The 14657-nt window shown below is 45.9% G+C and overlaps 1 protein-coding gene across 2 annotated transcripts in view; it reads left to right on the top strand.

Moving 5' to 3' along the window:
- LOC144511903 (lysine-specific demethylase 5B-like) overlaps nt 1-14657 on the top strand; it is a 371069-nt gene that overhangs the window by 307171 nt on the left and 49241 nt on the right. For both annotated transcript variants that reach the window (XM_078242346.1, XM_078242347.1), the window contains exon 21: nt 1531-1638. In XM_078242346.1, the coding sequence (XP_078098472.1) occupies nt 1531-1638 (108 nt within the window). The remainder of the gene's footprint in view (nt 1-1530; nt 1639-14657) is intronic.

Raw genomic sequence — 14657 nt, 5'->3', positions numbered from 1 at the left:
ATCTTTTCCTTCAAGGGAATATACATTGGCGTTGCCTGGAACACCATCTCTCTGAAGGAAGCCCATTGTTCAGTCTTTTCTGCCAACATTTGATTCGAACTCAGATGAATGCAAAATACTGCAGATGCTGGAATCTGAAACAAAAACAGGAAAATGCTTGTATATCTCTGCAGGTCTGACAGCATCTGTGAAGAGTAGAGCCAATGTTTTGAGTTGAGCTGACTCTTCGTCAGAGCTGAGAGGAAAGAGAGTCAGCAGAGATTATACTATGAGGGTAGGGAGGGGTGATGGAATTGGACAAGGGTAATGTAAATGAGCATGCAGAATATAGGGCGGCACGGTAGCACAGTGGTTAGCACTGCTGCTTCACAGCTCCAGGGTCCCGGGTTCGATTCCCGGATCGGGTCACTGTCTGTGTGGAGTTTGCACATTCTCCTCGTGTCTGCGTGGGTTTCCTCCGGGTGCTCCGGTTTCCTCCCACAGTCCAAAGATGTGCGGGTTAGGTTGATTGGCCAGGTTAAAAAAAATTGCCCCTTAGAGTCCTGGGATGCGTAGGTTAGAGGGATTAGTGGGTAAAATATGTGGGGGTGGGGCCTGGGTGGGATTGTGGTCGGTGCAGACTCGATGGGCCGAATGGCCTCCTTCTGCACTGTAGGGTTTCTCTGATTTCTATGAGAAGGCTGCGAAGGTGTTGAAGGGTCCATTAAGTGATTAGAATGCGTGAATGGCAAAACAAAGGCTTGGTAAAGGATTGCTTGAGGAATGTGTCAGTTGGCCTGAAGAGGTGGTGGGGTGGGGTGTGGAAGGAAGGAGAGCGATAAAGTGGAGAATGAAATGAAATAAATGAAATGGGTTGGAGGCGAGAGTTCATGCTCTGAAGTGGTTGAACTCAATGTTCAGTCCAGCAGGCTGTAAAGTGTCTAATCAGAAGATGAAGTGCGTTGGGGTTCGCTAGAACACTGCAAAAGGCCAAGGACGTACATGTGGGCAGGAGAACAGGGTAGGTGTGTTGAAGTGGCAAGCGACAGGAAGGTCTGGATCCTGCTTGCGGATGGACCGAACTATTCAGCAAAGCGGTTGGCCTGTCTGCATTTAGTCTCTCTACATTGGAGAGATTCACTGGTAAGAGCCGATGTTCCAAGTTTCCCTTCTGGGATTTGGGAGGCCTCACATTGAACATCAGCAGGGTTCATAACCATGTTGACACTTTTAAATTACCATTTGCATAGTATAGTGTGAGACAGTTTGTAAAATGCTGGTAGGCTAACTGGCTTTTCTGTAAAGTTTCCATATTAAAAAGCACCAGAACTGCTCAGAGTCGTTTAGACCATTGAGCGAACCAACAGACCTAAATATTCAGAACTGCAACATACGTTTAATATAACTACAACAATTGTTGACAGATTTGGTAATGTTGCTGAAATAAGTGCAATATGGGTCTTCAACATCAGTGTCATGTTCTGAGAGATAAACTATGAAATCTTCTGCTGTTATTGCATTGCTGACAAAGGACCAATTTTGTTGTCTTAGGTGCTGTGTCCCAGGTCAGACATTTGTGCAACTGGACTGAAAAAGAAAATAAAGAAATCAAAAGAATGTTTACAGAATGGAAAAGGGAAAGTTCCAAAACTAGAAAGTGTAAGTTACCTGGGTAATGGGACGATGTCATTGACAATGTTTTGTTAACAGATTGTAAAGCATATAATTATAACTTTGTGCAATTTCAAAACAGTAGAAGAGTTGAAGTTGGTTGTGTCTTCTAAATCTCCAAATGTTGCATTTTACACAAGACAAGTTCTCTCTGCTACTAAACCATAAATTATGTTTCCTACTAGTACTGAAACGCCTGCTCAAATAACTTGCCCAAATAAATCTGGTATCACAAACACAAAATGCTGAAAATCTGAAATATAACCAAGAAACCAGGTTATCGATTTATTTAGAATTGTTAATAGTGTCAGCCCTAGCCTGGTATTGGCATTAGTTTCTGAGGCAGAAGATCATGAGGAACGTACCTCACTCCAAAACTTGACCCTTAATGGCAGATTAACTCAAAAATTTGACTTCAATGCTGTTGAATCTTGTGTAGTTTTAGGGCAGTTTAGCTCAGTTGGCTGGACAGCTAGCTAGTGATGCAGTGCAACACCTACAACGTGGGTTCAGTTCTCCTACCAGCTGAGGTTATTCATGAAGACCCACCTTCTCAACCTTGCCCCTTACCTGAGGTGTGGTGATCCTCATGTTAAATCACCACAGTCAGCTCTCCCCGTCAAAGGGGTGGGCAGCCGATGGTCATCTGGGACTATGGTGACTTTACAAATTGGTTCCATGTTTGCATACAAATAGTGGATGCACTTCAAAATTAATTAATTGACTAAGATGTTTTCAGAGACATGAAATACACTATATAAATACAAATTATTTCTTTTCCAGTGTTATGAGCGCTTTGTTGCTATGAATAGGGAAATGTGACGACATTTACTAAACTAGACATCCAGCTAGCTATAGGCTTCTCAGTTCTTAATACCCTTGAAAGAATTTAGTGCTTGATTTTAGTAAACCTGAGTTCATAAGCACCATAATGACTATCTCACTGAGAAATCAAACAGATTTTACTGGTATCTTCATTTTTCCACTTCCCACCTCTTGAGGATGATGGCTAATTAGTGCAAAATTCGGGACAGAATTTGCTGCATATGCCCACTCATAGACGGCAAATTGGAAAACAGTCAGGGCAGAAATTGACATAACATAAAAAATAGGAGCAGGAGGAGCCCTTCAGGCCTTTTGAGCCTGCTCTGCCATTCATTTTGATCATCCAACTCAATAGCCTGATCCCATCTTTCACCAGCATATCCTTTGATCCTCTTTGCCTCAAGTGCTATATCTAACTGCTTCTTAAAAACCTCAACTACTTTCTGTGAAACCGAATTCCATCGGCTGACCACTCTCTGGATGAAGAAATTTCTTCTCTCCGTTCTAAATGGGCTACCCTGTATCCTCAGACTGTAACCCTTGGTTCTGGACACCCCAATTCCAGCGAATGCAATTCTAATCAACTCAATCTCTCCTCATATGTCAATCCCGCCATCTCAGAAATCTGTCTGGTAAACCTTCTCTGCACTACCTCCAGAGCGAGAACATCTTCCTCGGATAAGGAAACCAAAACTGCATACAATATTCCAGGTGTTGTCTCACCAAGGCCTTCTTTAATTGCATCAAGACATCCCTGCCCATGTACTCGAATTCTCTCGCTATGAAGGCCAACATACCATTTGTCTTTTTTACTGCCTGCTGCACCTGCATACTTAACTTCAGTGACTGGTGTACGAGGATGTCCAGGTCTCGTTGCACATTTCCCTCTCCTGATTTTGGCCATTCAGATAGTCATCTGCCTTCTGTGGCGGCACTGCTGCCTCACAGCGCCAGGGACCTGGGGTTCAATTCTGGCCTCGGGTGACTGTATGGAGTTTACACATTATCCCCGTGTCTGGGTGGGTTTCCTCCGTATCCTCCAGTTTCCCCTCTCACTCCAAAGATGTGCAAGTTAGGTTGATTGGCCAGGGTAAATTGCCCCTTAATGTGAGGAGGATTAGCAGGGAAATATGTGGGGTTACGGGGATAGGGCCTGGGTGGGATTTTTGTCAGTGCAGGCTCAAGGGGCCAAATGACCTCCTGCACAGTAGGGATTCTGTGATTCCCATTTTTGCTATCAAAGTGGATAACCTCAAATTTATCCAAATTATACTACATCTGCCAATCATTTTCCTACTCACTTAACTTGTCCAATTCACACTGAAGGATCTCTGCATCCTCCTCACAGCTCACTCTCCCACGCAGCTTTCTGTCATCTGCAAATCTGGAGATATAGTTTGCGGTGTTGAGAATGAACACCGCTCGACAATCACCAGGCAAGACTGTTCTCTTTTTGTGGGGGTGCACTTCAGCAGTCACGGGCATTCAGCCTTGGATCTTCAGGTAAGCGTTCTCCAAGGCGGCCTTCACGACACACGACAGCACAGAGTCGCTGAGCAGAAACTGATAGCCAAGTTCCACACACATGAGGACGGCCTAAACCGGGATGTTGGATTTATGTCACATTATTAGTAACCCCCACAGCTTGCCTCCTGGACTTGCAGAATCTCACTAGCTGTTCTGTCTGGAAACAATACACATCTCTTTGACCTGTGTTTGATGCTCCCTCCACCCACATTGTCTGTACCTTTAAGACCTGGCTGGTTGTAGGGATTCGCATTCTAATTAGTATTCTGTAACTTGATTTCTGTGTCTGTGCACTGTTTGAGAGCACATTTCCACTCCATCTGACGAAGGAGCAACGCTCTGAAAGCTTATGGTATTTGCTACCAAATAAACCTGTTGGACTTTAACCTGGTGTTGTGAGACTTCTTACGATACAGTTTTTTTTTTTAACTGGTCGGTGCAACATCGTGGGCCGAAGGGCCTGTTCTGCGCTGTAATGTTCTATGTTCTATGTTCTATGTTCTATAGTTTGCAACAGCTATCTACCTCTAATGGAGTCTCTGCACATGGGAAGTAAAGTTCTACGTGCTCCAAGTTCAGAATAAGGGATAAAATAATAAATCAAAATCAGGATTATAGGCATGTTGTGAATGCATGGAGTGTAGTTAATAAGAATGGTAAGTCACAGGCTTGGATTGACATGTGGCAGTCTGATGTTGTGTCTATAACAGAGACCTGGCTCGGAGAAGGGCTGGATCAAGTGTTAAATATTCCTGCATGCAAGGTAAGGTGTTCAGGAAAGATAGGGGAAAAAAAGTGGTATTATTTAGCATTGCAGTGCTGGAGAAAGAGGATATTCCAAATGGGTCAAGGACACAATCTATTTAGCCAGAGCTAAGAAACAAAAAAGATGCAATTATGTTGTTTGGTGTAGTCTATTAACCATCAACGAATGGGAAGGATGTAGCGCAAGGGTCTCCAAACTTTTCAGCATGAGGGCCACATCGTATATTTTACACATTTTCGGGGGCCAAAGAAAAAAAATTAGTTTTATAAATGAACTGGCGATGATTAAGCCCGTGAGATCGAATGAAATTCACTGTTGAAACAACAGGTTTCAGAACGCAAGACATATCCACATATTTTCCGCACAATGCTTGTTGATGGATAATGCAATGCAGAAACATGGGCTTTGAGAATTCACCAACCTCACAAGCTTTTGTGATTTGTCCAACCAAACCTTTCTTCACCCCAGACATGTTCTTTCCTCCATCAATTGTCACGCATTGCAGTTTATTCCACTCCAGGTTATATTCTAACAGTTTTTGGCAATTCTTTGAAGATGTCTTCTCCAGTTACTGTGCTGTGCATGCTATGCACTGACGCTAATTCTTGTGTCACATTAAATTCACTGTCGATGCCACGGATGAATACTAGTTGTGATGTGTCACACACATCAATCGATTCACCAAGTGCGAGAGAATACAACTGAAAATTTCTTGCTTTGTCTGCAATTTGATGAAATATATTGTTTCCTATATCCTCAATTCTACGAGCTACAGTATTTGGCGCAAGACTGATGATTTTGAACAGATTTGCTTTTTCTGGGCATAACTCTTCCACTGCTTCCACTATACACTCTTTGATGAGATCTCCATCGGTGAATGGCTTTCCTCTTTTAGCCAACACATAAGCTAGTTTGTAACTGGCCCTGGTTAAAGCTTCATTTTCAGTTCATAGAAATCATAGAAACCCTACAGTGCAGAAGGAGGCCATTCGGCCCATCGAGTCCGCACCGACCACAATCCCACCCAGGCCCCACCCCCACATATATTTTACCCGCTAATCCCTCTAACCTACACATCCCAGGACTCTAAGGGGCAATTTTTTTTTTAACCTGGCCAATCAACCTAACCCGCACATCTTTGGACTGTGGGAGGAAACCGGAGCACCCGGAGGAAACCCACGCAGACACGAGGAGAATGTGCAAACTCCACACAGACAGTGACCCGAGCCGGGAATCGAACCCGGGACCCTGGAGCTGTGAAGCAGCAGTGCTAACCACTGTGCTACCGTGCCGCCCTTATCTTCTGCCTAAAAAAAGCTTGTTGGGAAAGCAACCTGTGTTGCATTGATTCAAATTTTTCCGAACGCTGTGTTCTTGTGAATTGGGAATAACTTGGTTCATGTTTGGTCTCATCGTGCCGACGTACATTGTACTCCTTCAAAACTGCAACAGTTTTGTTGCGTATGACACACAAGGCTTTATCACCTGCTTATACAAAGAAGTACTTTACACCCCATTCTTCATGAAACAGGCGGCACTCACTGTCCACTTTTCTTTTCTTTTTTTCCTTCCATAACTGAATTGGTCTGAATTGCCGCCATCATTGTCATTGTTCTCGCTCATTTCAGACAGATGGAGCGTACAGATTGGATAAAGCAACTGTCACTCAGTCAATGCAGAGCAGCAATTGGATAACAGATGTCTCAATTGCTGATTCGTTTAATGAACTGTCAGTCACAGGACGGCAGCTCTAATTGGACAATAGGCCGGTAAAGAGGGCAAGGATTCCCATGGGTCCATCAGACACGGTGCGGAGCGGCAGCAAATGTCCGGCCTGTGGCTTCTGTCCCCGCGTCCGGATCCTGAGTCAGCGGCGGGGTTCCCGATGCGGTAGTGTTTTCGGCAGCGGGAATCCCGTCCCGCCCCACTGGCTGCGGGACAGATGTTAGCCCGCTGCGGGCCGGATGTGGCCCGTGGGCCATAGTTTGGAGACCCCTGATGTAGAGGAACAAATTTGCAAGGAAATTAGAGAGGTGGTACGGTAGCACAGTGGTTAGCCCTGCTGCTTCACAGCTCCAGGGGCATAGGTTCGATTCCTGGCTTGGGTTACTGTCTATGTGGAGTTTGCACATTCTCCTCGTGTCTGCTCCGGTTTCCTCCCACAGTCCAAAGATGTGCAGGTTAGGTTGATCAGCCATGCTAAAATTGTCCCTTAGTGTCCTGAGATGTGTGGATTAGTGGGTGAAGTATGTAGGGATATGGGGCTTGGGCCTGGGTGGGATTGTGGTCAGTGCAGACTCGATGGGCCAAATGGCCTCTTCCTGCACTGTAGGGTATTCTATGATTCTATAATTCTAGGTGCATGAATTAGAAGTTTTAATGGGGACCTTAATTACCTTATTATAAATTTGAGTGGTAGAAGTTTAAAGGGCAGAGAGGGTTAAAAATTCCTGGAGTGTGATCAGGAAAACTTTCCGTAGCAGTATGTTTCCAGTCCAAGGAGAAAGGAAACACTACCAGACCTGATTCTTTGAAATGAGGTGGGCATAAATTCATTGGAACTGCCAAGAGGAGCTGTCAAGGCATTTCCTACACTTCAATTAATTGTGGAAAAAAACTGCCTGCATTGCTTAAGAAAGAAATTGTGCTTGCTCTTTCATTAAGTTGACGTAAGGCTATCATTTGCAACTTTTTGTTATCACAGCAGGGTGCCTGTCATTACAGCTCCAAGTGATTATAAACTCTTTGAAGTGTGACAGTGAATTCCAATGCTTGTTTTTATTAGGGATTAAATGTAGCAAATGGATTTTTATCAGAGTATTTTTGGAAATGGTGAATTTCTGATAAGAGACACGGGAATTTTTTAAAATCCCAGCATGGCCTTGAAGTCTGCCCATGGTGGGTACTATGTGAGTTGGCATGGTAGATGTAAGGGCAGTGAGTAGAGGAGGCATGTGTTGGCACTAAGCTTGCATAGGAGCTCATAGAATCATAGAAACCCTACAATGCAGAAAGAGGCCATCTGGCCCATCGAGTCTGCACCGACCACAATCCCACCCAGGCCCTACCCCCATATCCCTACATATTTTACCCGCTAATCCCTCTAACCTACGGATCTCAGGACACTAAGGGGCAATTTTAGCATGGCCAATCAACCTAACCTGCACATCTTTAGACTGTGGGAGGAAACTGGCGCACCCGGAGGAAACCCACGCAGACACAGGAAGAATGTGCAAAGTCCACACAGACAGTGACCCAAGCCAGGAATCGAACCCAGGTCCCTGGAGCTGTGAAGCAGCAGTGCTAACCACTGTGCTACCGTGCCGCCCCTAAAAGGCCATGGGGGCATTGGTGGGGAGCATGGATTAACGTGTTGGGACATGGGCAGTGTATGGGAAGGGCAGTGACCAGTTTGAGGGCTAAAGGACTGTTTTATGTTTTGCTTTTATTTGAAACCTTGACATAGTGCACCAATGCAGGCCTTGCACCTAGCCCACCTCCTCACTGTTTCTGGTGTCGCCCTCCATGATCTTGAGAACCCTGACCTCTCCCCTAGACTGAAAATCAGAACATTCTGGTCACGGCTTTCTGGTTCAGTTTGCAAAGCAGGGAATTGTTCCAACTCTGCCAAGAGTGAAAGTTCAGGCTAAAGTATCAAATGGGGAATGATGAATACTGGGTGTGGGATAGTCCTCAGCAACGTTGTGTCACCTTACTGCAAGACACTATCTAAAAGGTTGAGAAGCAGTTAGACTACTCAAATACAGGTGTGGGAGGAGGATCAAAGATAGCACTGATGAGAGAGGAAGCATGATCCATAGGTGGCAAGATCCTCCTTGAAATCCGGCTGTTTGATGAGGTCTGGAGAGTGTTTAATGTACATCAAGCTTTAAGCGTACCTGGAGTGCTGTTGCATAGAGAAACTACGAAAGTCTAGCTAGAAAAGGTTATTTTTAGATCCCTTCCTGCCGGTTGGAATTTACAGTGTGTACTCAGAAGGGGAGGGGCTGTGAATTTCAGCTCAGTCTGCAAACTCTATTTTTTCACCCAAGAAAGGGTGAATTAAGGTGGGAAGCAGGAGCCACTGAGGTCCTGCTGTAAATTGCAAGCTGTTACTTCTATTTTTGGATTGCTTTTTTGGCAGCTAGAGCTCATTGAAAGGCATGCTGGGACTTGCAGTTCAGCTTGGAACCATGTTGTCGTTTTTTCACTCAGTTAAGTGTAAATTGATTTAAAGTGAAAGGCAGCCCAGGGAATAACTCCTGTGTGATTAAAAACTGCAACTGTCAAATCAACCTCAGTACACTGCTGTTTTTTCACCCAGCCAAGGGTGAATTAAAGTGAGGGAGAAGAGTTGCAACTTGCAGCTCGGCTGGGAACCCTTTACTGCTTTTGTTCGCCCAGTTAAGGGTGAAGTAAGGTGAAAAAAAAACCGTGTAAGAACTCTGGTAGATCGAAAAGCGAGACAGCTTGATATGTGGACCAAAATATAGCGCTTCAGGCTGGAGGAAATGGATAAGCCCATGGGTGCTGGCACTGGCAAAATGGCAGGAGGCAAACCAAAATCGAAGAGTGGGACCACGGGCAGAGGGGATGACGCTCTCCTGGAGGGTCCCTGAACAGAGCATGCATTGCGAAAGGATAGGGGAAGCTATTATGGAGGTCATGCTAAGATTGGACAGTAAATTGGACCGGTGGGCCACCGAGTTGCAAGCCAAGATAGAAGAGCTGCAAGAGGAGCTTGGATCCTCTGTTAAATCTCTCCAAAGTGTCACTGTCGCCCATGAGAACCACTTGAAGGAGCTTGAGGACTCTGAGGCATTTAGTGGAAATACTGTATCCGAGCTGAAGAGCCAAGTTACTCATTTGACATCGGAGGTTAAATCCCTAAGGGAGAAATGTGATGAGATGGAAGGATGCCAAAGATGAAATAACATCCGTCTGAAAAGCCTTCCAGAGGGAATCGAGGGCCCAAATATCAGACTTTGTCACCCAATAATTGAAGAATGTGCTGGAACTTAAGGATGAGCCGCTTCTGGATCGCGCACACAGAGTGTTACGGGCAAAGCCCAGACCAGGAGAAGCTCCTTGGCCCATTATTGCACGAGTACATTACATCTCAGCACGAGACAGAATCCTGCAGCAAGCAACACAGGCTACCACACTGAGGTACCAGGAAAATAAGCTGTTGATATTTCCAGATTTTACCCCGGCGGTGGCAAGGAGAAGGGCGGCCTTCGCTGATGTCAAACGACTTCTGCGTGACTGTCCTGGGTCAGGTTTGGGCTTCGCTTTCCGGCCCACTTGAGGATTACTCTCAACAATGGAACTGAGCACAAGTTCACGGATCTGGCATCGGCGATGAATTTTGTGGAGCAGACTTTTAAATCGGGTGACCACATAGTGGATGTAAACTTTTATTTGTATTTTATGAACCTGCATGCTATACCTGGATCGAATTGTCGGCCAGGAAAGGGTAATGGGTTTTACGACTGTTAAGTTGTGTTAAATGTTTGGTATTTCTACAGACCTTTTCAGGTTATAGCACCTGTGACCGTGATGGAAATGGAGGTGGAGATCGTGTCCCATGCAGTGTGCTGTGAAGGCGCCATGATAAGGAGGTGTTGGAGGCACAGAGACCCTGTTTGGGAGGGTGCATGCAGTGGAAGGCGGAGGGTTGGAGGGGGAGGGGGGGGGCGGGGCAGGTGGGATGCTGTGTTTGTGGGTTTGGTCTGTGTGGGTGTTTTCTGTGTCTTTGCTATATCTGTTTTTCTCTGTGGATGTGGTTTGGCCTCTTTCAAGTCCACCCTCTCTCATGGTCGGTTCCCTGCGGGCCGGTGGGGGGGTAGGGCCCTGGGGTTTGGCGTCCAGCGATGTCAGTGGTTGCGGGGGAGTCTCCCCAGTGAGGAGGGATACCAGGCTACTGTTAGGAATGTGGGATGCTGGCTTGGAGGCCCTTACGCTCCGACCTTGGAGCAATCAAGTTCACTAGCTGGAATGTCAGGGAATTAAATCATCCGGTTAAGCATGGTAAGATATTTCAGCATCTTCCAACAACTGGGTACCCAAATTGGATTCCTCCAAAAGACCCACCTCAAGACAGTGAACTATTTTAGGCTCCGTAGAGGATGAGGGGTCAATGCTTTCACTCAAATTTTCACATTAAGGTGCGGGGGCGGCAATCCTCATCCACAAGTCCTTACCCTTGGTAGTAGCCAATGTCATTTCTGATTCAAATGGCCTATATGTCATTGTCATGGGTAAATTATATGGGACGTCCCTAGTGTTAGCCAATGTGTATGCCCCAAACTGGGACTGTGAAAATTTTTTCCGGTTGTTTTTCGTGCTACTTCCAGATTTGAATTCACATCGGTTGATACTAAGTGGAGATTTCAACTGTTGGTTGAATCCTGCCCTGGACCGCTCCTCACCCAGGACTGCTGTATCTTCCAAGTTGACAGAAATTATTAAATCATTTCTCACGGAATACACGGTGTCAGATCCATGGACGTTTCTTAACCCAACTAGTAGGGAATTTTTTTTTTCACCTGTCCACCGAATGCGTTCACAGAGAGATTACTTTTTGGTAGATAATAAGTTGCTCCTGGCCGTGCGCTCATGCTCCTACAAAACCATTGTAATCATGGACCATGCTCCCTTGATCATGGACTTAGTAGTGGGGAGGAGGGTGGGCCCCTGTGTACCTTGGCATATTAATACTTGTCTGTTCTCTGATGAATTTGTTAGATTTCTGTTAACCCAAATCGATGATTTCTTAGAGTTTAATGATGCTCTGGGAGTTTCGGCAGCTACCTTATGGGAGACATTGAAGGCTTATTTAAGAGTCCAGATCATATCTTATTCAGCGCATAAGGCGAAGCAGAGAGGTCGGAGGTTATCGGAATTGCTGGGGTGTATCGCCCAAGCTGATGCCACGTACGCTGTGGGCCCGTCCCCAGAGGTATATAAGGAACGTTTACTACTACAGACAGAGTTTGAGACCTTGTCCTCACGTCAAGCGGAAGGGATGCTGTTCAAATCTAAGTATACACACTATGAGCATGGGGACAAGGCAAGCAAGCTACTAGCTCATCAGCTGCGCCAATTCTCCACCAAAAGTCAAATATCACAAATGCAGACTCCAAATGGGGTCTCTGCTGGTCCACAGCAAATAAATGAACTGTTTAGGGACTTTTACTCAACACTCTGTAGCTCGGAGAGTATTGCCTCCGAGTGGGACTTTCAGGAGTTCTATGGGGCACTGAATCTCCCTGTGGTGGACAGGGGAGAGTCCCCGGCACTGGAGAAACCAATCAACATTGAAGAAATTGTTAGGGTGGCCAGAACTATGCCGAGTGGGAAATGTTTGGGACCAGATGGTTACCCCATCAATTCTACAAAACATTTATGGATAGGTTGGCGCCCCTGCGACTGCGCATGATCAATGAATCACATGAGAACTGCTCTCTCCTGCAGACTTTGAGGCAAGCAACAGTTTTGCTTACCCTTAAAAAGAATAAGGACCCGCAAATCTGCGGATCTTGTAGACCAATCTCATTGCTGAATGTGGACCTCAAAGTGACTCTTAAGATTCTGGCTATTCGGTTGGAGGACATTCTGCCCTCTATCATCTCGCCTGACCAAACTGGGTTCATTTAAAAAAAACATATGTACTCGAATATTTGGCAGCTGTTTAACATTATGTATGCGCCTGCCACCTCTCAGTTACCAGAGATGTTAATCTCGCTGGACGCTGAAAAAGCGTTTGATCAGGTGGAATTGGATTATTTATTTTCTGCTTTCGGGAGGTTTGGGCTCCTGGATCAAAATACTGTACTCCGTCCCTCTAGCCTCATTCCGGACAAACGATGTGCATTCAGCTTTTTTCCCTTTGTCCTGGGGCACGAAGCAAGGATGCCCTCTCTCCTTCCTGTTATTTGCCATTGCTATTGAACTTCTTGCTGTGGCTTTTTGCAACAGGAAACGAGTGGTGGGGACTGGTCGGGAGGGAATCAAGCGGAGAGTATTGTTGTCTGCGGACGACCTACTATTTTGTATGTCGGTGACCTGTCCAACTCGATTCCCGAAGTCTTATCTGTACTAGAGAGGTTTGGTCGTGTTTCGGGATACAAGCTTAACTTGAATAAGAGTGAGCTCCTTCCTTTGAATGCAGCGGCTCATAGCCTCCTGCTCCACACCCTCCCTTTCAAGATTGTCGTTTACTTACTTGGGAGTGCAAATGACTAGCAAATTTAGTGGGCTCTTTGGAGCTAACTTTATTCCGGAACAGAACTTCAAACGTTGGTCCATCCTCCCGTTGTCATTTGCGGGCCATATCAATGCGATGAAGATGAACATACTCCCTAACTTTTTATATCTCTTTCTGTGCATCCCGGTGTTCATCCCCAAATCCTTTTTTCACAGACTTGATCGGCTCACTTCAAGTTTTGTCTGGAATAGGAAAAACCCAAGAATGTGGAGGACAGTCTTGCAAAGCCCTAAAGCCCTAAACGGGAGGGGGGGGGGATGGGATTGCCCAATTTTCTATTTTATAATTGGGCAGCCAATATGAGAGCGGTAGTGTGTTGGGTACAGAGAGAGGCAACAGGAGATCCCTTATTGGCTGCAGTTAGAATCTTCAGAGCACACTCTGTTTTCCCTGGCTGCTTTGAATGTTCCCCAGTAAATTTTCCCTCCTCCCAGTATACTAGGAATGCACTTGTCAAGTCGACTCTTAAAATTTGGACGCAATATAGACACCATTTTGGGTTTCAGGCCTGGTCGCTGGCCTCCCCAGTATCAGATAGCCATTTTCTTCCTCCATCTGTTTTGGAAGGTGCCTTCAACATGTGGGCCAAGCATGGGATCAGAACATTCTGGACTTGTATGTGGACGGTGTGTTTGCGTCATTCCAGCAGGTGGTGGATAAGTTTGCTTTACTGCAACGCACTTTTTCAGATATTTGCAAATTCGAGATTTTGTGCGTAGGGCCGACCCCCAATTTCCGACGCTCCGACTTCGTGCCTCCATTGAGATCTTCTTAGTGCCTTCTATTACTATGCATGGTATCATTTCTGTTCTTTATTCTCAAACTCTGTCCCAATAAAACTCTCTATCAGTGGGGACGTGGTGCTGCATTGGCTACACTCGTCCTCAATATGTGCCAAGCTGGGTGTGATGTAATGTAAACTCCTTCACAGAGCGTATCTAACTAGGGTTAGACTCTCTAGAATGTACCCAGGCACAAACCCCATTTGTGAACGGTGCCGGCAGCTCCTGCCACCCTCTTACAGATGTGTTCTAGGCTTGCCCATCACTGTATAACTACTGGACATCGATATTTGAGACGATTGTGGCAACGCTAGATTGGGACATAAGTGCATCCTCCCAGGCTGCCCTGTTTGGGGTCATGCCTTTAAATCCGCTCCTGTCGAAATTCCAAGTGGATTTTGTAGCTTTCACTACGCTCCTGGCAAGATGACTAATCCTGTTTAGGTGGAAATCAGGTGCACTCCTGACGCACTCACAGTGGGTGAAGGAGGTGGTAGATACCATTAAGCTAGAGAAGATGAGGTGCACGCTACATGGGTCCACTGCTAGGTTCTATAAGACCTGGCAACCATTTATAGCGCACGTTGGGACGCTGCAGTTGGAGCTGGGTGACTAGATACCCGATGGCTCCAGGGCACCCCTGGCCCTTTACCTGAGGAAACTCGCCCACCCTGCCAAGGTGTGGAGACCAATACGATAACTTTTCTCTCTTCCCGTTCACTCACTTCTCTCTCCTTCGCTTTCTCTCTTTTCTCCACTTGCTAGTTTATAGCCTGGACTCTTTGGGCACTCAGTTGGTTCCCCAGCGGTGTTCCTCTGCCTTTTTGTTTCTATATTA

This window comes from Mustelus asterias, chromosome 25 (genome assembly GCF_964213995.1).
Source record: "Mustelus asterias chromosome 25, sMusAst1.hap1.1, whole genome shotgun sequence".
Taxonomy (NCBI): domain Eukaryota; kingdom Metazoa; phylum Chordata; class Chondrichthyes; order Carcharhiniformes; family Triakidae; genus Mustelus; species Mustelus asterias.
The sequence above is the reverse complement of the archived record's forward strand: the minus strand, read 5'-3'. Positions and strand labels throughout refer to the sequence as shown.